At 40.7% G+C, this 22,770-nt stretch overlaps 3 protein-coding genes across 7 annotated transcripts in view; 1 reads left to right on the top strand and 2 right to left on the bottom strand.

The window, feature by feature from the left end:
- Positions 1-16,206, bottom strand: part of LOC135337317 (epidermal growth factor receptor-like) — a 30,549-nt gene extending 14,343 nt beyond the window's left edge. For 3 of the 5 annotated variants that reach the window (XR_010395057.1, XM_064533235.1, XM_064533238.1), the window contains exons 1-3: positions 4,663-4,818; positions 3,976-4,473; positions 2,314-2,376 (exon numbers count right to left, since the gene is read on the bottom strand). Coding sequence is in view for 4 of the 5 variants with exons in the window: in XM_064533235.1 (XP_064389305.1) it covers positions 2,314-2,376; positions 3,976-4,473; positions 4,663-4,750 (649 nt within the window). In the remaining variant the exon portion in view is untranslated. Of the gene's footprint in view, positions 1-2,313; positions 2,377-3,975; positions 4,474-4,662; positions 4,820-15,900; positions 15,972-16,037 lie in introns of those variants that run through there. The other 2 variants (XM_064533237.1, XM_064533236.1) reach the window with 2 other exon arrangements.
- LOC135337316 (uncharacterized) lies at positions 5,987-11,491 on the top strand. Its single transcript, XM_064533234.1, has 2 exons — positions 5,987-6,276; positions 6,432-11,491. Exon 2 carries the CDS (start codon positions 6,447-6,449, stop codon positions 10,878-10,880), a length of 4,434 nt encoding a protein of 1,477 aa, XP_064389304.1. The 5' UTR covers positions 5,987-6,276; positions 6,432-6,446; the 3' UTR covers positions 10,881-11,491.
- A 1,114-nt stretch (positions 16,207-17,320) lies between the features above and the next one.
- Positions 17,321-20,059, bottom strand: LOC135336889 (probable serine/threonine-protein kinase drkD). The gene is made up of 3 exons (XM_064532757.1): positions 19,844-20,059; positions 18,648-19,769; positions 17,321-18,384 (listed from the first exon to the last, which is right to left on the bottom strand). The coding sequence occupies exons 1-3, from the start codon at positions 20,018-20,020 to the stop codon at positions 17,902-17,904; spliced, it is 1,782 nt and encodes a 593-aa protein (XP_064388827.1). The 5' UTR covers positions 20,021-20,059; the 3' UTR covers positions 17,321-17,901.
- Between the last annotated feature and the right edge of the window lie 2,711 nt (positions 20,060-22,770).

Genomic DNA, 22,770 nt, shown 5'->3' with positions numbered 1-22,770 from the left:
GTAACACATGTCACCAATGCAACACATGTCACCACTGTAACAACTGTAACACTAGTCACCACTGTAACAACTGTAACATCTGTCACCACTGTAACAACTGTAACACATGTCACCAATGCAACACACGTCACTACTGTAACACTTTACTTTGGCACCACTATAGACTATAAGTACTATAAGAACTAGTGTTACAGTTGTTGCATGTGTTACAGTGGTGACAAGTGTTACAGTTGTGACTAGCGTTACAGATGTTACAGTGGTGGCATGTTGTTACAGTTGTGACTAGTGTTACAGTTGTTACAGTGGTGACTGGTGTTACAGTTGCTACAGTTGTGACTAGTGTTACAGTTGTTAGAGTGGTGACTAGCGTTACAGTTGTTACAGTTGTGACAAGTGTTACAGTTGTTACAGTGGTGACTAGCGTTACAGTTGTTACAGTTGTGACAAGTGTTACAGTTGTTACAGTGGTGACTAGCATTACAGTTGTTACAGTTGTTAGAGTGGTGACTAGGATTACAGTTGTTACAGTTGTGACTAGTGTTACAGTTGTTAGAGTGGTGACTAGCGTTACAGTTGTTACAGTTGTGACTAGTGTTACAGTTGTTAGAGTGGTGACTAGCGTTACAGTTGTTACAGTTGTGACAAGTGTTACAGTTGTTAGAGTGGTGACTAGCGTTACAGTTGTTACAGTTGTGACTAGTGTTACAGTTGTTACAGTGGTGACAAGTGTTACAATTGTTACAGTGGTGACTAGTGTTACAGTTGTGACTAGTGTTACAGTTGTTACAGTGGTGACTAGCGTTACAGTTGTTACAGTTGTGACTAGTGTTACAGTTGTTACAGTGGTGACAAGTGTTACAATTGTTACAGTGGTGACTAGTGTTACAGTTGTTACAGTGGTGACTAGCGTTACAGTTGTTACAGTGGTGACTAGTGTTACAGTTGTTACAGTTGTGACAAGTGTTACAGTCGTTACAGTGGTGACATGTGTTACAGTTGTTATAGCTGTGACTAGTGTTACAGTGGTGACAAGTGTTACAATTGTTACAGTGGTGACTAGTGTTACAGTGGTGACAAGTGTTACAGTTGTTACAGTTGTGACAAGTGTTACAATTGTTACAGTGGTGACTAGTGTTACAGTGGTGACAAGTGTTACAGTTGTTACAGTGGTGACTAGCGTTACAGTTGTTACAGTTGTGACTAGTGTTACAGTTGTTAGAGTGGTGACAAGTGTTACAGTTGTTACAGTGGTGACTAGCGTTACAGTTGTTACAGTTGTGACAAGTGTTACAGTTGTTACAGTAGTCAAGTGTTACAGTTGTTACAGTTGTGACATGTGTTACAGTGGTGACAAGTGTTACAGTTGTTACAGTTGTTACAGCTGTGACTAGTGTTACAGTTGTTACAGTAGTCAAGTGTTACAGTTGTTACAGTTGTGACTAGTGTTACAGTGGTGACAAGTGTTACAGTTGTTACAGTGGTGACTAGCGTTACAGTTGTTACAGTTGTTATAGTGGTGACAAGTGTTACAGTCGTTACAGTTGTGACTAGTGTTACAGTTGTTACTGTGGTGACAAGTGTTACAGTTGTTACAGTTGTTACAGTGGTGACAAGTGTTCATGTGTTACAGTTGTTACAGCTGTGACTAGTGTTACAGTTGTTACAGTAGTCAAGTGTTACAGTTGTTACAGTTGTGACTAGTGTTACAGTGGTGACAAGTGTTACAGTTGTTACAGTGGTGACTAGCGTTACAGTTGTTACAGTTGTTATAGTGGTGACAAGTGTTACAGTCGTTACAGTTGTGACTAGTGTTACAGTTGTTACTGTGGTGACAAGTGTTACAGTTGTTACAGTTGTTAAAGTGGTGACAAGTTTTACCAGTTGTTATAGTGGTGACTAGCGTTACAGTGGTGACAAGTGTTACAGTTGTTACAGTTGTTACAGTGGTGACTAGCGTTACAGTTGTTACAGTTGTTACAGTGGTGAGTTGTGACTAGCTTTACAGTGGTGACTGGTGTTACAGTTGTTGCAGTTGTTACAGTGGTGATTGATGTTACATTGGTTACAGTAGTGACATAATTATATGTTACACTTAATTATGTGGAATGGAATGTAACCATAATATTGATGTCATTATAGAGGCTTAATTATATTCATGAATTGTGACTTTTTATACCAAGGTATAGCCGGAAATCTGGCTAATTCATTCTTATTACAGCCACTGCTAGAATCTGCATGCCCGTGCAGGGTGACCGCTAATACACATAGGCTCACTGCAATGGTGTGTGTGCATGTAACAGTGTAGGTACTCACATGTTTGACAGTACTCTTCAGACCAGCAATGACCAGAGCCACATCCTCCGCAATCAGGCAATACTGAAAATGAAGTAGCACACAACAGTTAATGGTAACGTATTTGCATATCAACAATAAATTGTAGGTACAAGCTAAAAATCAAATCAAGTATTAGTTAATGTACAGTGTAGAGGGGTTTATGACAGTAAACCTCCCGACTACGAGGGTGTAAGCCCGAGGGGGAGGTGTGGTTTACTGTCATAAACCCCGAGGTACTGTGCATTAATTGATATATGTCCCATCTGATTGGCTGACTGGTTGCTATGCATCAAGCTGCATGACTACCACATAGCAACACTATTCAAACAAGAAAACAACTAGGAAAAGATAGCTCGTTCACACCAGGGCTGCTGTCCACACTCGAATCCTTGCGCAGCCTGGACAGAATATGAGCAGCCAGCCACTCCCTCAAAGCTAACGGTACAGAGCCACTCCCCCTCTCTGTTCAATTAGTCAGCCCCTCCCTCCACTTACTGCGCAGCAACCAGCCAGAAGAAACAACACAGCTAGCTCTAGACGGTGTCTAGACCAGCTCTCTTCAGCTATGCCAGGCTAGTAGGCAAGCAAAGGTAAGCTTAAAATAGCCACTCCTATATTATTACTAAACTGGCTTCTTTTTATTTAAATACAGAAGCTGAACAGGCCTAGTGCAGTGCGTGCAGTACTAGTGCTAGTGAGCAAGGCTCAGCCTGAGCCCTAGCCCTCTCTCAGAGTGTCTCTAAAGCAGCTCCTTCTGCAAGCACACAGCAGAATTTTTGATGAACTAGTCTACAGACTACACCCTCTGTCTCTATGTTTTCATTTATGACATTTTGTTTCTCATGCAAGACATTATTTTCATTCATCGAAAACACCATTAATTTATTTTTACTGCATATGCTTGAGGTGCCAATTTATGAGCCATATTTTCCCTTGTAGCCCTGAGGTGCCAATTTATGACAGTTAAACCCCACTAGACTACATGGAAAAAGTGTAGTAGGTGGGAAATATTTCATGTTAAACACAGACTTTCAATATACGATGCAATTAGCTCAGTATAATTTTGAATTTGCACAGACTGAGTGCTTTAGTGTGAGTGTAATTTGTTATGTCTATTGTATTAATCAAATTAGACGCACTATTAATATAGCATCACATTGCCAATGTACATACCTCCTCCCTCACAACCGACGAATGCCCCACATATATGTACTCTACACTCTCAATATCAGCCATTTCTGACTTATGAGGAGAACACAGAGCACCTCTCAAATTGACCGAGACATGTTAAATTCCAAGCTCATTTTAATTATGACTAAAATTAATGCTACCACCATTTTAGGTACTTACTGCCTACCCATGCCATGCATGCGCTTACATAACTAGTTACTTTTGTCTTTGAACTATACTATAAAGTAATGTATAGAACTTGTTCCTTCTGCTTACTATTATAAGCAAACCATTGTTACAAGCCCAAACAATCAAGGATTATGGAAATACACTAGACAACTGGTCGGCATGAAGATACAAATGCTTTAGCAACGGAAGCACGGGAAATGCCCCACATGCAAAATTTAATGAATCACTGATCACTGATCTGTAAATGGACTAGCTCAAAACTGCGGTAATAATTTAACTTACACGCTGGATCGATGGCCGCCATAGAACTGCACGTTCCCGTGCCGTCCATCAAGGTACCACCACCATCGATAATATCACTCCAACGAACGGTGAGGTAGTTGCACAGACTGCCTGTATTTTGAAAAATGACGTTTCCTTTTGTGATCTGGGTTAACTTTGGTAGAATAAGTCTCCCTATAATGGAATCTTGCACCAAGAGGGAGAATTGACCAACAACTAACTCTTCAGCACGTATGATACGCAAGTTAGGCAGAATAATGTCACTGGTATCTGGGATACCAAGAAATTGAACAGCTCCAGAAACTTGCTCCAAACGGTAGAACATATTGAAGTCATCGCTGTTGAGTTGTCTCATGGCGTTAAAGTTTCTCATACTGATTAGAACACTTCCACGGATATGAATGCAGCCACAGAATCTCTCTCGGAGTCCTTCAAGGACCTCATCGATTGACATTCCTTGCTCAAAAGATCCGATCTGATGCCCAATGCATGTTTCACCTGCAGCAGCGAGGATAAACTATTAGATAGATCTACTCCACTGATTAGACTTAACAGGCAATTGAACATCAGAAAAATGAACTGAATGGTAAAGAAGTGAACTAACTATATAGCAAGATCCAAGATCAATAAAATGCACATCATGCAGACTGACTATATCTGTTATGATGATGAATTTGATGATCTCACCATGTTTTACAATACAGTTAGGCTCTGTAATAGCAGATACCACTGCAGAGTTCAGCAGAATGAACAATAGAGCTGTAAAGAGTTTCATCTCTCTTTGATAGTTTCGTTTGCCAAATCTTCAGGTAGATCAAGATATTTTATGGGTTGCCCATGATTAATTTCATTTTGGTCTCTGACATCATAATTATAATTGTTTTACTTCCGTAGTAAAAATGTGCTGAGCTGGCATGCTTTTTACTACAAGCGCGCTGTACGTTATTCCAGAGAAAGGAAGTCTGTGAAAATTAATAGTGTGAAAATTAATATTAATAGTGCTGATGCCAAGCTACATAACATAAAGCTACTATTTATACATTTTTATTTTGCTGCATGCAGGCAAAATCACGGTAGTGGGCTCATGTAAAGTGTATCTAGAAAGTGAAAGCACTAAGAGAATGCAGTGATGTCATTGTGTAATCGTCGTAATGGGTATAATCACTGTAATGTATGTAATCATCGTAATGAGTGTAATCACCGTCATGAGTGTAATCACCGTAATGAGTGTAATCACCGTAATCACCATAATGTATGTAATCGCCGTAATGGATGTAATCACTTGGTGTAATCGCCGTAATGGGTGCAGCTCTGCTGATATATAAACACAACTATAGCAACTACTCACCTTATCATAGGTACACCATGCATAATAAATATAGGAACACAAGCATTCAAAGAGGCGCTCTGTGTACCTCGACTATAGCTACTTCATGACAATTGAGACCATATTTTCAAATGATTCTCACCATCAGAAAGCATGTGATTCAGTGATGGGAGTATCGCTTTAAGATGCATGCATTGTATAGACACAACGAATTTCCGGGGTGTTCGCGGGAGTTGTGAGATACATGGATTGTCCCAGAGCCACTCGTAGACTTCAATGTAAAATATCACATGAACCGTTTCCGTTTCCAATCCCTCTTATTAACCATTGTACTAACAATTGTACATACAAATTGCAATCGCAACTAGATCTAGTATAGGGAAATGTGTATAATCATAGAGCCCTGGGAGTTATAGCGGGCGTATGCCATTTAGACTTATAATAGCTGTTACGATTGCACACCTGTAGTGCTGATATGATAGCACCATTAGGTGAGTGTTGTCATAGCATTCAAGGTGCACTGCTACCCATTTTAACAGTGTACATGTATAATTATATATATATAATCTACTTAAAATACCCTGAAAACTAGGAAGTGCATGTAGATTACTCTATAACACTTACATAGCAGTTACAGACGTGGCATAGCACTCAAAGTGCAAGCTATTGTATAGCTCTACCCATTTTTAACAGCGTACACATGTATAATATATATAGACATCTTAAACTACCAAGGAAATGCATGTATAGATTACTCTGGACAAACTGGCCAGTGTTATTAATAGCTAGTGTCATGGTGCAAAGATATACTATAATTATATATAAAAGGTTCTGTGAAGAGTTTCTATATCACTTCTACTCTTAGACTATACTGCTGTATCGATTTGTGCGCTGTGTTCACTGTACTGACATAATATTATGTTTTTGTGGTCTATGTAAACCCTGGAATATAAAAGTGCAGTTTTATACAATAAGTAAGTCTAACACTGTGCTCGCTAGCTAACATCAATATGTGTTAATTTAATGGAGCTGCCTATATTGTGCATAACCATTATTTTGGATGTCTTTTACAACATTTTTCTGCATGCTTCACGAAATGTAGCATGGCATATTATTTTCTTTTTACTAGCACTTTCACGGGAGTATGCACAGCTGGCTGTTTGTGGTCTTGTCAATAGCTACTGTCTCCAGTGGCAACCGATATCACATTGTACCGGTGAATACTATCGACTTGTGTCAGCGCCATCAAAATGGAACTTGTTCCACTCTTGAGCAGCTTGTTCAAACAGACCTGTTATCAGGTGGAGACAACCTCACCTTGAACTTTCTACCTGGAGATCACGTGTTAAATGAATTGCTTTTCGTTGGTAATTTCAAGACGGTGCTTATTGCAGGCCAAAATTCTACTATAAAATTTAACAAAACTGGTAGTATGCATCTATCCAGCATCAAGAAATTATTGAGTATCAAAGGTTTGCATTTCACTGGAGAAAGTGGTGAAACTATTTTAAACATGTACAGTTTTGGAAAAGTATTAATTACTGAATGTTTCTCGGTATACTTAAAATTGCTGAAGTTGGAAAGTTGCACACTCCTGATCACTGGTACGGTAACTGTGATGATCGAACAAGTTCTCTTTGTGAGCAACACTGGCACTAACAGAGCATTGCATGTTGAAGCTGATAATGTGTACATTGAAAAGAGCAACTTCTTCAGTAATGATGGTGGTGCAGTTCACATTAAATCAACTCAATCCGTTATTAACGATTCAAGGTTCAATTCCAATTCTGCTGCATATGGTGGAGCAGTGGACATGGTCTCTAAAAATGTGACTATCAGTTTTTGCGATTTTATAAATAATAGCGCTTCTATAGCTGGTGGAGCAATTAATTATGCCGACGTAGGCAGTGTGTCTATACACAACTGTGAGCTAACAAACAACAGTGCTGAAATTGGCGGAGCAATTTATGCTGACGGAGGTAGTGTATCTGTTTACAAATGTGAGATACTAAACAACAGTGCTGACTTTATTGGTGGAGCAATTTACACTGACACAAACATTTACAACTGTGAGCTACCTAACAACAGTGCTAAATATGGTGGAGCAATTTACGCCTTCAATAGTAGTGTGTCTATTTACAACTGTGAGCTAATAACAAACAACAGTGCTGATCTTGGTGGAGCAATTTATGCCGACACAAGTAGTCTGTCCATTTACAACTGTAAGCTATTTAACAACATTGCTAACAGTGGGGGTGGAGCAATTTACGCGGACACTAGTAGTGTGTCTATTTACAACTGCGAGCTACTTAACAACAGTGCTCAGTTTGGTGGTGGAGGAGCAATTAACGCCGTCACAGGTAGTGTGTCTATTTACAATTGTGAGCTGTTTAACAACAGTGCTGGTATTGGTGGAGCAATTTACGCCAACGTAGGTAGTGTTTCCATTTACAACAGTGAGCTAACAAACCACAGTGCTTATGTTGGTGGAGCAGTGAACGTGGCTACTGTACACATGACTATCAGTTTTTGCAAATTTACTGATAATAGCGCTTTTGAACTTGGTGGAGCAATTTATGCCAACGAAGGCAGTATGTCTATTTACAACTGTGAGCTAACAAACAACATTGCTGACATTGGTGGAGCAATTTTAACCGTCACAAGTAGTGTGTCCATTAAAAACTGTGAACTACTTAACAACGTTGCTGATTACTATGGTGGAGCAGTTTATGCCAACACAAATAGTGTGTCCATTCACTACTGTGAGCTACATAACAACATTGCTGGTATTGCTGGTGCAGCAATTTACGCCTCCAAAAGTAGTGTGTCCATTCACAACTCTAAGCTGGCGTACAATAATGCTAAATTATCAGGTGGAGTGATGTTTGGTTTATATGGAGAGTTATCGATATCCTATAGTGAGCTATCAAACAACAGTGCAGCCTTTGGTGGAGTGATTGGAAATGTCTGGGGTAATGTATCGATTTTAAATTGTACTATAACGGACAATAAAGCTGTAGTCGAGAGTGGAGGAACTAACACTGTTGGTGGAGCGGTTTTTATATATAGTGGAAATATATCTATCTCCAAAAGCATGCTTAAAAATAACAGTGCCAAAGTTGGTGGAGTAATTTTTATTATTAATGGCACTGTGATTATTTCTGACTCTGTGTTTACAAGCAACAGTGCCACCCAACAAGGTGGAGTGATGGTTGTTGCTATCTCAACTTTGACATTTAATAATACAAGCATAACTGACAATTTAAAGGGTGAAGATGTCATTTACGCAGTGGGTTCTAATCTGTTGTTTACAGGAATTAACAACGTTAGCAACAATAAAAATCCTGTTCATGCTTTAAGCAGTCGAGTGGAGTTCAATGGAGCCGCGACTCTCAGTAACAATCATGGTGTGCAGGGTGGAGCCAACAGAGCAGTCCAGAGTCAAATCTATATCAATGCAGAAGGAGTGATCATTACTAACAATACAGCTACCTTTGGAGGAGGTGTGTTTCTGAGAGAGAGCACACTCTTTGTTTACTATCCCATAGAGATTTCTTATAACACAGCACAAAATGGTGGTGGAATTTATGCGTACTCAAGTGAAATCGAATTTGATCCAAAGGTTATCACTGGTTGTGAATTAAATAATCAGCTCACCCTGTGTACATGTATTTTCATGGAAATTGAACTATCCGTGAGTACTATAGATCGAAATGAAGCTCAACTCGGTGGAGGTATTTATGCACTCGCTTCAAACATCAAAGTTTTTACTCACGCATACGTCCACATCAAGTTAAACTCAGCAAACAACAGTGGAGGTGGAATGTATCTACAACAAAGTTCCAAGATATATGTTCTGAAACAAGAAGTGGAGTTAAAACTTGGTAAAATACTGGTCAAGCTGGAAATTTACGATAACACAGCTCTGATGTATGGAGGGGGGATATTTGTAGCTGACAGTACCGAAAGTGGTGCATGTAGAGGAGATGATATAACTACTACAGGAGAGGTGACACAAAGTCAATGCTTTATTCAAACTCTTAGTCTATATGGGATTGATATAGATTTTCTACAGATTTTGGCTGATGTGACATTGTTTAATTTGTCGGGATGCTTGAAGAGCAGAAAAAACTATTGCAACACATTTTTGGCTAACAACACAGCTTCCAAGTCAGGAGCAGATATTTACGGAGGTCTGTTAGACAGGTGTACGATGGATGTATCAGCCGAACTCTCTTTATCAGACAATGGATTTGAGTACTTGAACAATACTGTGCTTTTTTCATCAATAGCTTCGGAGGCTGTTAGAGTACAAGTTTGTAACACCACCACGCAGTTCATTTCTGTTAGAAAGGGACAAAAGTCCACAATAAGTGTTATGGCCGTAGACCAAGTTGGAAATCCAGTGAATGCTACAATTCGAAGCTCTGTCATCACTGAGAGTGGAGTTGGTCGTCTCAAAGAAGGACAGGCTGAACAAAAAGTTGGCAATCAGTGCACAAAAATAGAATACAATGTATTCTCACAAGACAGCTCTGCTCAAGTGGAACTCTATGCCGAGGGTCCATGCATCAATTTGGGAATTTCAAAACAAATTTATAGTGTCTCTTTTCTCTCCTGCACATGCCCCATCGGACTCAAGCCAATTCCGTTCTCAATTGAGTGCAAATGTGACTGTGATCCATTCTTGCAACAAGAATACAAGATAAAAAACTGTTCTGAGGAAAATGGAACTATAGCATTGGAAAGTAATAGCAATATATGGATAGGAGTCACTAATACCACCAACCGAACAGGATATGTTGTTAGTAAGTGTACATTTGACTATTGTGTACAAAGACCAGTCAACATAAGCCTAAGCAGCCCTGATAGACAGTGTGCCTTCAATCGAAGTGGGGTATTATGTGGAGAATGTAAATCAAATTTCAGTCTTGTGTTGGGTACGTCAAGATGCGAACAGTGCTCAAACATTTACCTTCTTCTACTAATTCCGTTCGCTCTGGCAGGCATATTACTAGTTGCATTTATTCTCCTTTTCAACTTTACCATAGCCACAGGCACTATCCATGGGCTGATCTGCTACACTAATATACTAGCTGCAAGTCAATCGATTTTCTTACCTTTTCATAACGCTTTGACAGTTTTCATATCGTGGGTGAATCTTGATTTAGGTATTGAAACATGTTTTTACAATGGAATGAACTCTCAAGCAAAGGTGCTCCTTCAACTTGTCTTCCCAGTTTACCTGTTTCTTCTCATGTTTGTAATAATAATTTTGAGCAAGTACTTTAGCTCATTTGCAAAGCTCCTCTCAAATAGAAACCCAGTTGCTGCGTTAGGCACACTCATCCTACTCTCTTATTCCAAACTTTTACGGTTTATCATTGCTGCTCTACAATACAGGGTATTGGATTATCCAAATGGTTCAACCAAGATCTTGGATTTTCCTAGTAATTCAAGTGATATTGTTTGGTTGTATGACGGCAATGTGCAATACTTCACTTCAGATCACAATCTTCGATTTATTGTCGCTGCCATAATCCGGCTATACCTTGGTATAAAAAGTCACAATTCATGAATATAATTAAGCCTCTATAATGTCATCAATATTATGGTTACATTCCATTCCACATAATTAAGTGTAACATATAATTATGTCACTACTGTAACCAATGTAACATCAATCACCACTGTAACAACTGCAACAACTGTAACACCAGTCACCACTGTAACGCTAGTCACAACTCACCACTGTAACAACTGTAACAACTGTAACGCTAGTCACCACTGTAACAACTGTAACAACTGTAACACTTGTCACCACTGTAACGCTAGTCACCACTGTAACAACTGGTAACACTTATCACCACTGTAACAACTGTAACAACTGTAACACTTGTCACCACAGTAACAACTGTAACACTAGTCACAACTGTAACGACTGTAACACTTGTCACCACTATAACAACTGTAACAACTGTAACGCTAGTCACCACTGTAACAACTGTAACACTTGTCACCACTGTAACACTAGTCACAACTGTAACAACTGTAACACTTGACTACTGTAACAACTGTAACACTAGTCACAGCTGTAACAACTGTAACACATGTCACAACTGTAACACTTGACTACTGTAACAACTGTACACTTGTCACAACTGTAACAACTGTAACGCTAGTCACCACTGTAACAACTGTAACACTTGTCACCACTGTAACACTAGTCACCACTGTAACAATTGTAACACTTGTCACCACTGTAACAACTGTAACACTAGTCACAACTGTAACACATGTCACCACTGTAACGACTGTAACACTTGTCACAACTGTAAGTAACAACTGTAACACTAGTCACCACTGTAACAACTGTAACGCTAGTCACCACTGTAACAACTGTAACACTTGTCACCACTGTAACAACTGTAACACTTGTCACCACTATAACACTAGTCACCACTGTAACAATTGTAACACTTGTCACCACTGTAACAACTGTAACACTAGTCACAACTGTAACAACTGTAACGCTAGTCACCACTGTAACAACTGTAACACTAGTCACAACTGTAACACTAGTCACCACTGTAACAATTGTAACACTTGTCACCACTGTAACAACTGTAACACTAGTCACAACTGTAACAACTGTAACGCTAGTCACCACTCTAACAACTGTAACACTAGTCACAACTGTAACAACTGTAACGCTAGTCACCACTCTAACAACTGTAACACTAGTCACCTAGTCACCACTGTAACAACTGTAACACTTGTCACCACTGTAACAACTGTAACACTTGTCACCACTGTAACACTAGTCACCACTGTAACAATTGTAACACTTGTCACCACTGTAACAACTGTAACACTAGTCACAACTGTAACAACTGTAACGCTAGTCACCACTGTAACAACTGTAACACTAGTCACAACTGTAACACTAGTCACCACTGTAACAATTGTAACACTTGTCACCACTGTAACAACTGTAACACTAGTCACAACTGTAACAACTGTAACGCTAGTCACCACTCTAACAACTGTAACACTTGTCACAACTGTAACAACTGTAACGCTAGTCACCACTCTAACAACTGTAACACTAGTCACAACTGTAACAACTGTAACGCTAGTCACCACTGTAACAACTGTAACACTTGTCACAACTGTAACAACTGTAACGCTAGTCACCACTCTAACAACTGTAGCACTAGTCACAACTGTAACAACTGTAACACCAGTCACCACTGTAACAACTGTAACACTAGTCACAACTGTAACAACATGCCACCACTGTAACACATGTCACCACTGTAACACATGCAACAACTGTAACACTAGTTCTTATAGTACTTATAGTCTATAGTGGTGCCAGACTAAAGTGTTACAGTAGTGACGTGTGTTGCATTGGTGACATGTGTTACAGTTGTTACAGTGGTGACAGATGTTACAGTTGTTACAGTGGTGACTAGTGTTACAGTTGTTACAGTGGTGACATGTGTTGCATTGGTGACATGTGTTACAGTTGACAGTTGTTACATTTGTGACTAGTGTTACAAGTGCTACAGTTGTTACAGTTGTGACTGGTGTTACAGTGGTGGCTGGTGTTACAGTTGTTACAGTGGTGACGTGTGTTGCATTGGTGACTAGCGTTACAGTGGTGACATGTGTTGCATTGGTGACATGTGTTACAGTTGTTACAGTGGTGACAAGTGTTACAGTTGTTACAGTTGTGACTAGTGTTACAGTGGTGACAAGTGTTACAGTTGTTACAGTGGTGACTGGTGTTACAGTTGTTACAGTGGTGACAAGTGTTACAGTTGTTACACTTGTGACTAGTGTTACAGTGGTGACAAGTGTTACAGTTGTTACAGTGGTGACTGGTGTTACAGTTGTTACAGTTGTTACTAGTGTTACAGTGGTGACAAGTGTTACAGTTGTTACAGTGGTGACTAGCGTTACAGTTGTTACAGTGGTGACATGTGTTGCATTGGTGACATGTGTTACAGTTGACAGTTGTTACATTTGTGACTAGTGTTACAAGTGCTACAGTTGTTACAGTTGTGACTGGTGTTACAGTGGTGGCTGGTGTTACAGTTGTTACAGTGGTGACGTGTGTTGCATTGGTGACTAGCGTTACAGTGGTGACATGTGTTGCATTGGTGACATGTGTTACAGTTGTTATAGTGGTGACAAGTGTTACAGTTGTTACAGTTGTGACTAGTGTTACAGTGGTGACAAGTGTTACAGTTGTTACAGTGGTGACTGGTGTTACAGTTGTTACAGTGGTGACTGGTGTTACAGTTGTTACAGTGGTGACAAGTGTTACAGTTGTTACACTTGTGACTAGTGTTACAGTGGTGACAAGTGTTACAGTTGTTACAGTGGTGACTAGCGTTACAGTTGTTACAGTGGTGACTGGTGTTACAGTTGTTACAGTTGTTACAATTGTTACAGTGCTGACAGATGTTACAGTTGTTACAGTGGTGACATGTGTTACAGTTGTTACAGTGGTGACTAGCGTTACAGTGGTGACATGTGTTGCATTGGTGACATGTGTTACAGTTGTTACAGTGGTGATAAGTGTTACAGTTGTTACAGTTGTGACTAGTGTTACAGTTGTTACAGTGGTGACTAGCGTTACAGTGGTGACATGTGTTACAGTGGTGACTAGTGTTACAGTTGTTACAGTGGTGACATGTGTTGCATTGGTGACATGTGTTACAGTTGTTACAGTGTTGACAGATGTTACAGTTGTTACAGTGGTGACTAGCGTTACAGTGGTGACATGTGTTGCATTGGTGACATGTGTTACAGTTGTTACAGTGTTGACAGATGTTACACTTGTTACAGTGGTGACTAGCGTTACAGTGGTGACAAGTGTTACAGTTGTTACAGTTGTTACAATTGTTACAGTTGTTACAATGTTGACAGATGTTACAGTTGTTACAGTGGTGACATGTGTTACAGTTGTTACAGTGGTGACTGGTGTTACAGTTGTTACAGTAGTGACATAATTATATGTTACACTCCATGCGTACGTACACTTATTGGAATGGAATGTAACCATAATATTGATGCCTATACCCTCATTATAGAAGTTTAATTATATTCATGAATTGTGACTTTTTATACCAAGGTATAGCCCATAATCCTCATTGCTGGTGGATTGTACACTGTACTACTCTTCTTTGGACAATGGTTTACTCGCTGCTCAAACTGGAAGCTCATGAAGTGGACTAAAAATGTGAAATACGATGGTTTCATGGATGTGTACCGTGCTCCATTCACTCCCAAACATCGCTACTGGGTGGGACTGCTTCTTTTGACAATGATTGCTCATAATGTAGTAGCTGCCATGCACGATCCAGACACCTCTCTATTATTATGTTCCGGGGTTCTATCTGTTGGGATGATCGGATGGAAATTGAATAATCGTTTGTACAAAAACAAATTCTGTGATTCCCTCGAAACTCTCTATCTACTCAATGTTGCTTTTCTAGCATTTGGCACCTCCTATGTCAAAGATACCTTGAAAGATCAGTCAGCACTAGCCAATACTTCGATGGCTATATACTGTATCATCTTTGCAATAACACTCTGCTACCATTTTTACCAATTCGTACTCAAGAAGAGCAATACATGGCTGAAAATGGAGGACATCATAAGGAGCGTAGGAGCTGTTCGTACAGACACCAGACTTCGACGAGCAAACAATGGCCGGGAAATGTATCAGCTTGTAGCCAATGAAAACAATGATGATGAATTACTTGAGGTAGTAGACGAGTCAGATGCTGTGAGCTGTTGCAGGTGGCTGTGTGACCTCACGATGGTTCATCTGAGCTGCTCTGATCTGCTTCAAGCGTTCTGATGTTGCCAAGAGCTCTGTGTCCCATCTCCTCAAAGCTCCTGGTTATTGTGTGCATGCACCAACAATCACGTAGAAGTTGGTAAAGAATCATGAGTCTTAAAACCGAATTATCGTACATAATTATGCACATATACATGTACTAGAAGCATGCAGAGCATGTTTAGGGCGAGCGTGCGCGAATTGTGCATCTGCATGGGTTATACGATTTCTATGCTAGCCATTTAATACAGCAAAAGAACTGGGTGACAGCCTAACAGGAAGTCTGGAAAATGAAGGTTACCACAACAACTCCTTCTGGACTCAAGTACAAGAAAGCACACATGAATGTGGCCCATGCAGTTGCATGTCTACTTTACAATGGTGATAGCCAGCCCAGGAACATCAGCATACAGGATGATAGATTCCAGTTCATCTATTAAACAAGGCAGCCCTTCTTGAACTGCTCTAACCCCAAAGTTGCATCCAATCATAGTGAAACGTATATCTATGAGTGAAAGTTTATCATGTTATCAATAATAAATATGGCCCAACATTTTACACAACATAGGGAAAGATGTGTCTGTAAAACTTATAAGGAGGAGAAGGTTAGGACTGGAGGAAGGAGATATTATCACAATGTACTGTTTCTTGCTGGACTCCGGTTTATAGTCTACAAGGCATTAAATAAACAAGTATTACCATGTACTGTGAACAATTCTTGGCAAGTAAAAGCTGCTCTAACCTGTTAATGTTGTAAAAAGGTGCCTCCATCTGAGATGTCGTAGTGTCTGGTCTCTGTGTTGTCCTGTCGAGCTAGCAGGTTTATTATCAAAAAACACAAGACTTGTAAGTAAAACATGGCAAGTAAGCTGCTGTTACCTCCTGCAGGCGTGCCTGTGTGATCTCAGGCTCAGAAGGTCTCCATCTGAGTTGCTCTGACCTGCTGTAGGCGTGCTTGTAGCTTCAAGAGTCTCTGTGTCTTGTCTGAGCCTTCATCTGATTGTTAGCTAGCTCTTGTGCCCATGCACAGCTTTCACCTAAAAGTTGGTAAAAGGTCACAAGTACAAAAAACAAATATCGTGCCGGTGTCGTAAAATTTTAGGCCCCCCATGAGATTGGGCCCACCCCGAGCCTAGAATTTTAACATTTTAGGCCCCCTCTTAAAATTTTAGGCCCCCCATTAACAGCACAACAGCGGTAACATTATGTGACAGTGCATTCTCAATACACCAATACATCTTCTATGGTCTTCACAGTCTATGCAGTGCCAGTTACTGAATGCAGCTCTCCTCACACACACACATTTCATGCATGTACAGTAGTATACCACTGGTCTCACAGCCAGCACACTGCACCATGTCATTCTATGAATCAGGCCTCATGCAGCACGAAGCACATAGGTGCCAACTGTCCCGAATTGGTCAGGACTGTCCAAGATTATCCTTGTCCCGAAAGGAAACTGCTATTGTGATTCCACCATGATACAACAGTTTCTCGCTTGACTTCTATCTATGATTCCACATTACTTGAGAGCTGAGCCAGTGATGCTATTGGAGCATCCCCACAACAATTTACATCTTCTATGTATAGGAAAACATGGAGGAAGATATGAATTGTTGTCCTTGCACTGAAATTGTGTGCTTTATACTTTTTTGTCCTGAAATTTGGCTGAGAAAGTAAGCATGAAGTTGCAAATAATTATGGCAATAGCTATGCAACAACATCGATTGTCTTACAGGCAGATCCAACATTTCAGAGCTGCATCAAAGTATTTAACTCTTATAGGTAAAGCATGAGTAACTTAAAAGGTAAATCTTCCTTCACTTTGAATTCCATGATAGAATAATAATGCAAACATTTTTGCTACTTTGATACAGAGTCTTTGCATGCATGCAGTCTCTTTGATGCTTTGTCAACTAATAGAGCTAACCTTACCATATTATTATATCTCTTTGACTTTGTGCAGAAAAGGATAGCAGAAGAGGGGGGGCCTAGAATGTTAACAGTTTGGACCCCTGGGGTGCCTAAACTGTTAATATTCTAGGCGGGGCCCAAAATTTTTAAAATTTTAAAATTCTAGGCCCGGGGGGGGGCCCAAAATTTTATGACACCGGTCCATGTGCACACATACACACACAGACAAAATTGCAAAAATACATACAGAGACAGACAGACAGAATCACAACGTTGAAGACTAGATAGGGACTCGCTTCGCTCGCCCCAATAAAAAATTTATATCACAAGGAATTCTAACTACAAGTGCATCGCATGTGTAATTGATGTGTACACAGAACTGATAGGGGTGAAACCAATTCCACCACCAAGTACATACAGTTTGCCAGATAATTCAATGCAATGACAACAGTACATTTCCTCGGGAAGGTCACCACATTGTGTCCACTGGTCTTTAGTGGGATCGTACAGATGGATGTTTGAGATAGCGTTACCTCCTCGCTCTTTAACACTACCCCCCACTGTCAGGAGGGTGTTGCAAATGGCAATGGGAGACGACCAATAGAATGGCACACTTGTGACAGATTCCCACATGCCAGAACTGGCTTGTGATATGAGGGAGGGCACATGAGCTCGAAACACTTTCTTAGTTTCTTGACCTACAAGATACAGTGTGTCTCGAATTAGGCAAGTGCTGTAGTCATCATCAGTGCTGGGAAGTGGTTCGGCTGTGATCCATTTGTTGCTTGTGTTCAGAATGTTCACTTCAGCTATCTTAGTGTCGTTTGAGTCATATCCACTGATAACGATCAGATGGTTCTGATATACAATAACTTTTGGAAAAGTTAATGCATTTGGCATGTGGGGAAGTGACTGGACCCATTAGGATGGTATTCGTTTTCTCATGAGTAGACTTGTCCTCACCTCCGACCACTAGTAGTCGACCTCTCAGTGTTGCTATGGTGAAGTGCATCACTGGAGGAGGCAGCTTACCCCAGCTCTCCTGATCTGGTGTGTACACTAGCACAGTCCTAGTCCCGTTACTCCAGCCTCTAATGTACAGCTTCCCGTTGCTAGCCACAGGTTGATCGAACGCAATCATCTCCTCTGGTATGTTCTTGCATCTTATCCAGATGAAAGTAATGGCAGTAGGAACAGTTGGTTGTAGCGTGGCTGACTTGTGTGGTAGCAATTCGTTTCCAGTGCTCGAATCAACAGCTCTTATGGGTTTGTTTGTGGTTGTAACAGCCCTTGTGGATTTGTTTGTGGTTGTCTATAAAAATAGAATTGTTGACAACACTATAATTAGAAGGAATGGTGCAAACAAGACTGTGTTATTGCCGCATTATAATGCCACACCTAAATTGTTATCCCAGTCCAGCAAATGTATGGTAGTTAAAACATGTTAATTAAAATTAAAACACTTCAACCATGTTGTTTCTACAAGGCAAGACATACATGTCAATTAAAGCACTTCAACCATGTTATTTCTACAAGGCAAGACATATCTACACTCCCCTCTCACACAATAGTCACCTCTCTCTGTCCTGAGCCCTTGGGTGTATCCTCCAGAGGCTGTATCTGTACTGAACTGGAGAGATTATCAATTTCTCTGCGTTGAACTTCCAACTGCTCTTGTTGGAGAGTGGTCAGTTCTTCCAGTCCACGAACTTGCTCTCGTTTCTCAGCTTGAAGACGATCGTTAGATGCTTGTAATCGAGTGTTTTGAGCATCTTTTGCATTTAATTGACATGATATTTCAAAAATTTCTCTCTGAAGTTGATTGATTCCAACATCCCTTTGTTCAATTTCCTCCAGGTGGAGTGCTTTGTTTGCGTCAATTTGAGCTTGTTTATGCTGTATCTCTTCTTCCATCACAGAAACCTGTTGAATCAGTTCCAGCTTGGTCTGGGTGCAGTTCTGAGGGAGTGTTGTTCCAACCTCCTCCAATCCTCTCAACACCACCACAGCAGATGGTCGATCTTTAGATACATACTCCAGGCAAGCGAGGGTCAACTGGACTAGGGGGTGGGTCTCACCAAGAGCTGTTTTCATTGGCATTATGTACTCTTCACGGCGTTCGATTTCTGATCGGCCAACAATCCTCCTAGTAACTGGATCATGATATGTTGCAGGTTTGAGATCTTTGGGGAAGGTTTGTGTCAGTGTGAAGAGAGATACCACACCAAAGGAAAATATGTCTATGGCAGTGTTGTATCGTGTGACCCCTTCCTCTTGAGCTGCCTCTGGTGGCATGTACACACCAGTGCCTGGCATTTGAGTCATCGAGGCAGCTAGCCGGCCAGGCTGAATGTTCACAATCCTAGAAACACCCAAGTCTGCTATCTTGGCATTGAGACCGTTATCAACTAGAATGTTCTTGGCGGACAGATCACGATGGGCAATGGGTGGAGTGCGGCTGTGCAGATAGACCACCCCTCGGCCAGTCCCCGTCAGAAGGTGCACTTTGAAGTCAATAGGAATGTTGGGGCTGGTTTCTAGAAGGTTGTCAAGGCTGGTTTGTAGCTTCTCCATCAGTAGGACGGGGAGTTGGGCTCCAGGGAGATAGCTCACCCCCAGGAACTGTACTACGTGAGGGTGACGGAGCTGGCTCATCAGCTTACACTCCTCCACGAAATCAGTCACCCATTTCTCAACCTGTGGGGGAAAATCAGCCTGAATAGCGCTAGTAGCTATAAAAACAGATATAGATCAGATAGATCTAGATCTACCTGTCGTGGAGAGCCCAGGTTGACAAGCTGTTGGTGCAATTTCTTGGCAGCTACGGTTGCTCCAGGTATCTCCACCTCCTCCACACTACCATAAGCACCTGCTCCTAGTACACGTCCAGTCAACTCAACTGTAGCGACTATGAACTGCTCCAATTCGGGAGCTGTGATTCTAGCCATCTTGTAGGTGAGTACCTTGTGAGTGTCTTGTACCACTACACATGCGCAAACTAGCGCGACTGACAAAAAAAAAAAAAAAAAAAAAAAAGCGACTGACAAGGAGACTTCATGGCCAATCAAAAGTTTGCCACAATTAGTGGCGAAATTAATTCTTTCGGGTGCATCTGCCAACACACAATGCAAGATGGTGCCAGCAGATGCTTTTTTGGGGAAGCAGAGAGTATTCAACCTGTAGGCCCCTGCAAACAGGCAGCACCAACTTTCCACAACCTAGCACGAAAACATAAAAAAGAACAAAGAATCAGAGATATATATAAAAACTCTACCTTAATTCACTCCTCTCATCCTGCCAAGCACTGGGGGCCTTGGACGTACTGCTACCTCCACCTACAAGAAATTGGCCTGTTTACAAATGGGATCAGCCCTACAGAACCACCATGGGATGGATCAGGGTGCAGACTGTCGTTCGCTCTCCAAGATTTTTTTCTTTCTCTCCAAGATCAGCCAGCATGTGCATTGGGGGGGGGGGGGCAATTAAGTCATCAGCAGACAGCCCCCTATTGACCTAGTGCTATCGAGCTAGTGACAAGAGAGTCTAGATCTGACCATATACCCTTAAAGTATTACACATTACTTATTACTATGTGTCAATCAGTTTTGACGGTTTGAATTATGTACTCCTATATATACAGCTAATAGACTATCTCACACCATTCTATGATCGAGGTATAGTAGTACATGGTATATATACTGGTACTCATAAACTTCTTACGATTATAATACCAATATAATTACAAGCACATTATAAATTGTATGGTCATAAAACTTATAACGTCACTATTGCTACATGCTACAAGTTCTAGCTCTATCAATATATATAAGTCTGTTTTAGGGTTCATGTTCAGCTAGGCATCTACTTGTCGGCATCCATCGATATTATTTATGTTCATGTCTTGAACAGCAGCAGATCGGAATACAATGTAACAATCTTCTCTACCCAATGCTCGTGTGCACATATCCTTTCTTTTGATCTCATTCAAGTCTTCAATACTGAAACGAAATGCTATCTCAGGGCCATTACCAGACAACAAAGTGCCTCCAGTTAGTTGGTGCTGGTCGTCAGGGTCAACAGGCGTGGGAACAAATGTCTCGTTGTTGATGAGAGCGAAATGGTTAAACTGGAGACTGCTGCTCAAAATGGCCTCGTTAAAGTTGATCCTTAGCTCACCACTATCCATGTCGATATTGAATGTCAATAGCTCAGGTGGTGTAGTATCTTCAGTGAAACCATTTACCCTTATCCGTACGATCGGTGAGGGTGTGATAAGATTTCCATTCATATCTTCAATGGTTTGTGAATCAACTTGTCGGACTTTTATTTCATTCAAGTCATTATTGGCTAATGTGATGGTGATAATGTTAGAGGGTGCAGTCACATTGTCATGAACAAATTCTAACTGGTAACTTTCGGGTGCTGGTTGTGTGGAGCTAGAAAGAAGAGTGATACCAGTGGTAATCAAAGTAGATGTATTGACAGTTTCGTCAATGAAGAGTGTGATTGTCCCTTGGTCCAAATCGAGCTCAAACATTTCAAACACTGCTGGTATAGTGTCTTCAGTGAATTTAGTGACTGGTAAGGCATCTGAGAGCAGTATTTCAGTGATAGGATTACCGAATGTATCATTGATGGCAAAACTTGATATGGAAATGTATGTGGTGGTATTTGAAACAGTCAGGCTAGTTCTTCTTTTCAACTCATTGAGGTCATTTCTGTGCAAATTGATCGTAATCTCTGGGAAGTCACCGCTAACTGACATACTAACTGGTGTTAGTGTATACATCAAATCTTGAGATAAAGTTGCTGGGGCAGAGGATAGTGTTATTTCTGCTATGTTCAGAGTTGTTGTGTGTATAGTTTCAGAGAATGACAGGGTCAGCGTATTTAAGGTGAGATCTAATGAGAAAGATGATAGCACAGGAGATGTCCTATCCGGTGTGTACGTGTTAACGTTTATACTGTTGATACCATTCAGGACAGGTACAACTGACTGCTGAGTGATGTCCATCACAGTGGCATTGGTGATTGCTATCCATGTTGATGCTGGTGTACGGCCGATTCTCCTGGTCTTGAGAATATTCAGATCTTCATTTGACAATTCGATATTAACAATAGGTGCATTAAGACTGACTATATTAGCATCCAGCAGTGTATGCTCGTCTAGTGGTTCATTTACACCAGAGTCCACCTGAAGTGTAATCTGAGTTATGTCAAGTGTTGAAACATCAACAGTCTCTGAGAAGTACAGTGTCAGATATCCATTGTCCATATTGATATCAAAGGCCTGTAGCATTGGTCGAGTGGAATCGTCTACAAATGGCAATGATGCTGCAAGAGCGAATGACTCGTTAATCGACACGATGGAGTTATTGTTCAGATCACTGATGAAGTCAGCTTCCAATCTGAGGTAAGATGATTCTGCATCTCTAAACAATCGGAGGTTTTGTTTGATACCATTGAGATCTTCTACATTAAGACCGACTGTTACTTGAAGAAGATTGATAGACGATACATTTCCCCCCGTGAGGGTAAATTCTTCAACTGTAGGCCCAATGGTTTGTGATGATTGTAAGGTTACAAAAGTCAAATTTACTTTAGCAGTGTCAACAGGCTCATCAAAGTTCAGAATGAGAATTTCACTGTTCAGATCAACAACAAATCGTAGAAGTTTCGGTCGAACAAAATCTCCTGC

The sequence above is a fragment of the Halichondria panicea genome, chromosome 6 (assembly GCF_963675165.1).
Source record: "Halichondria panicea chromosome 6, odHalPani1.1, whole genome shotgun sequence".
Classification (NCBI taxonomy): Eukaryota; Metazoa; Porifera; class Demospongiae; order Suberitida; family Halichondriidae; genus Halichondria; species Halichondria panicea.
This window is presented reverse-complemented; position numbering and strand designations above follow the sequence as displayed.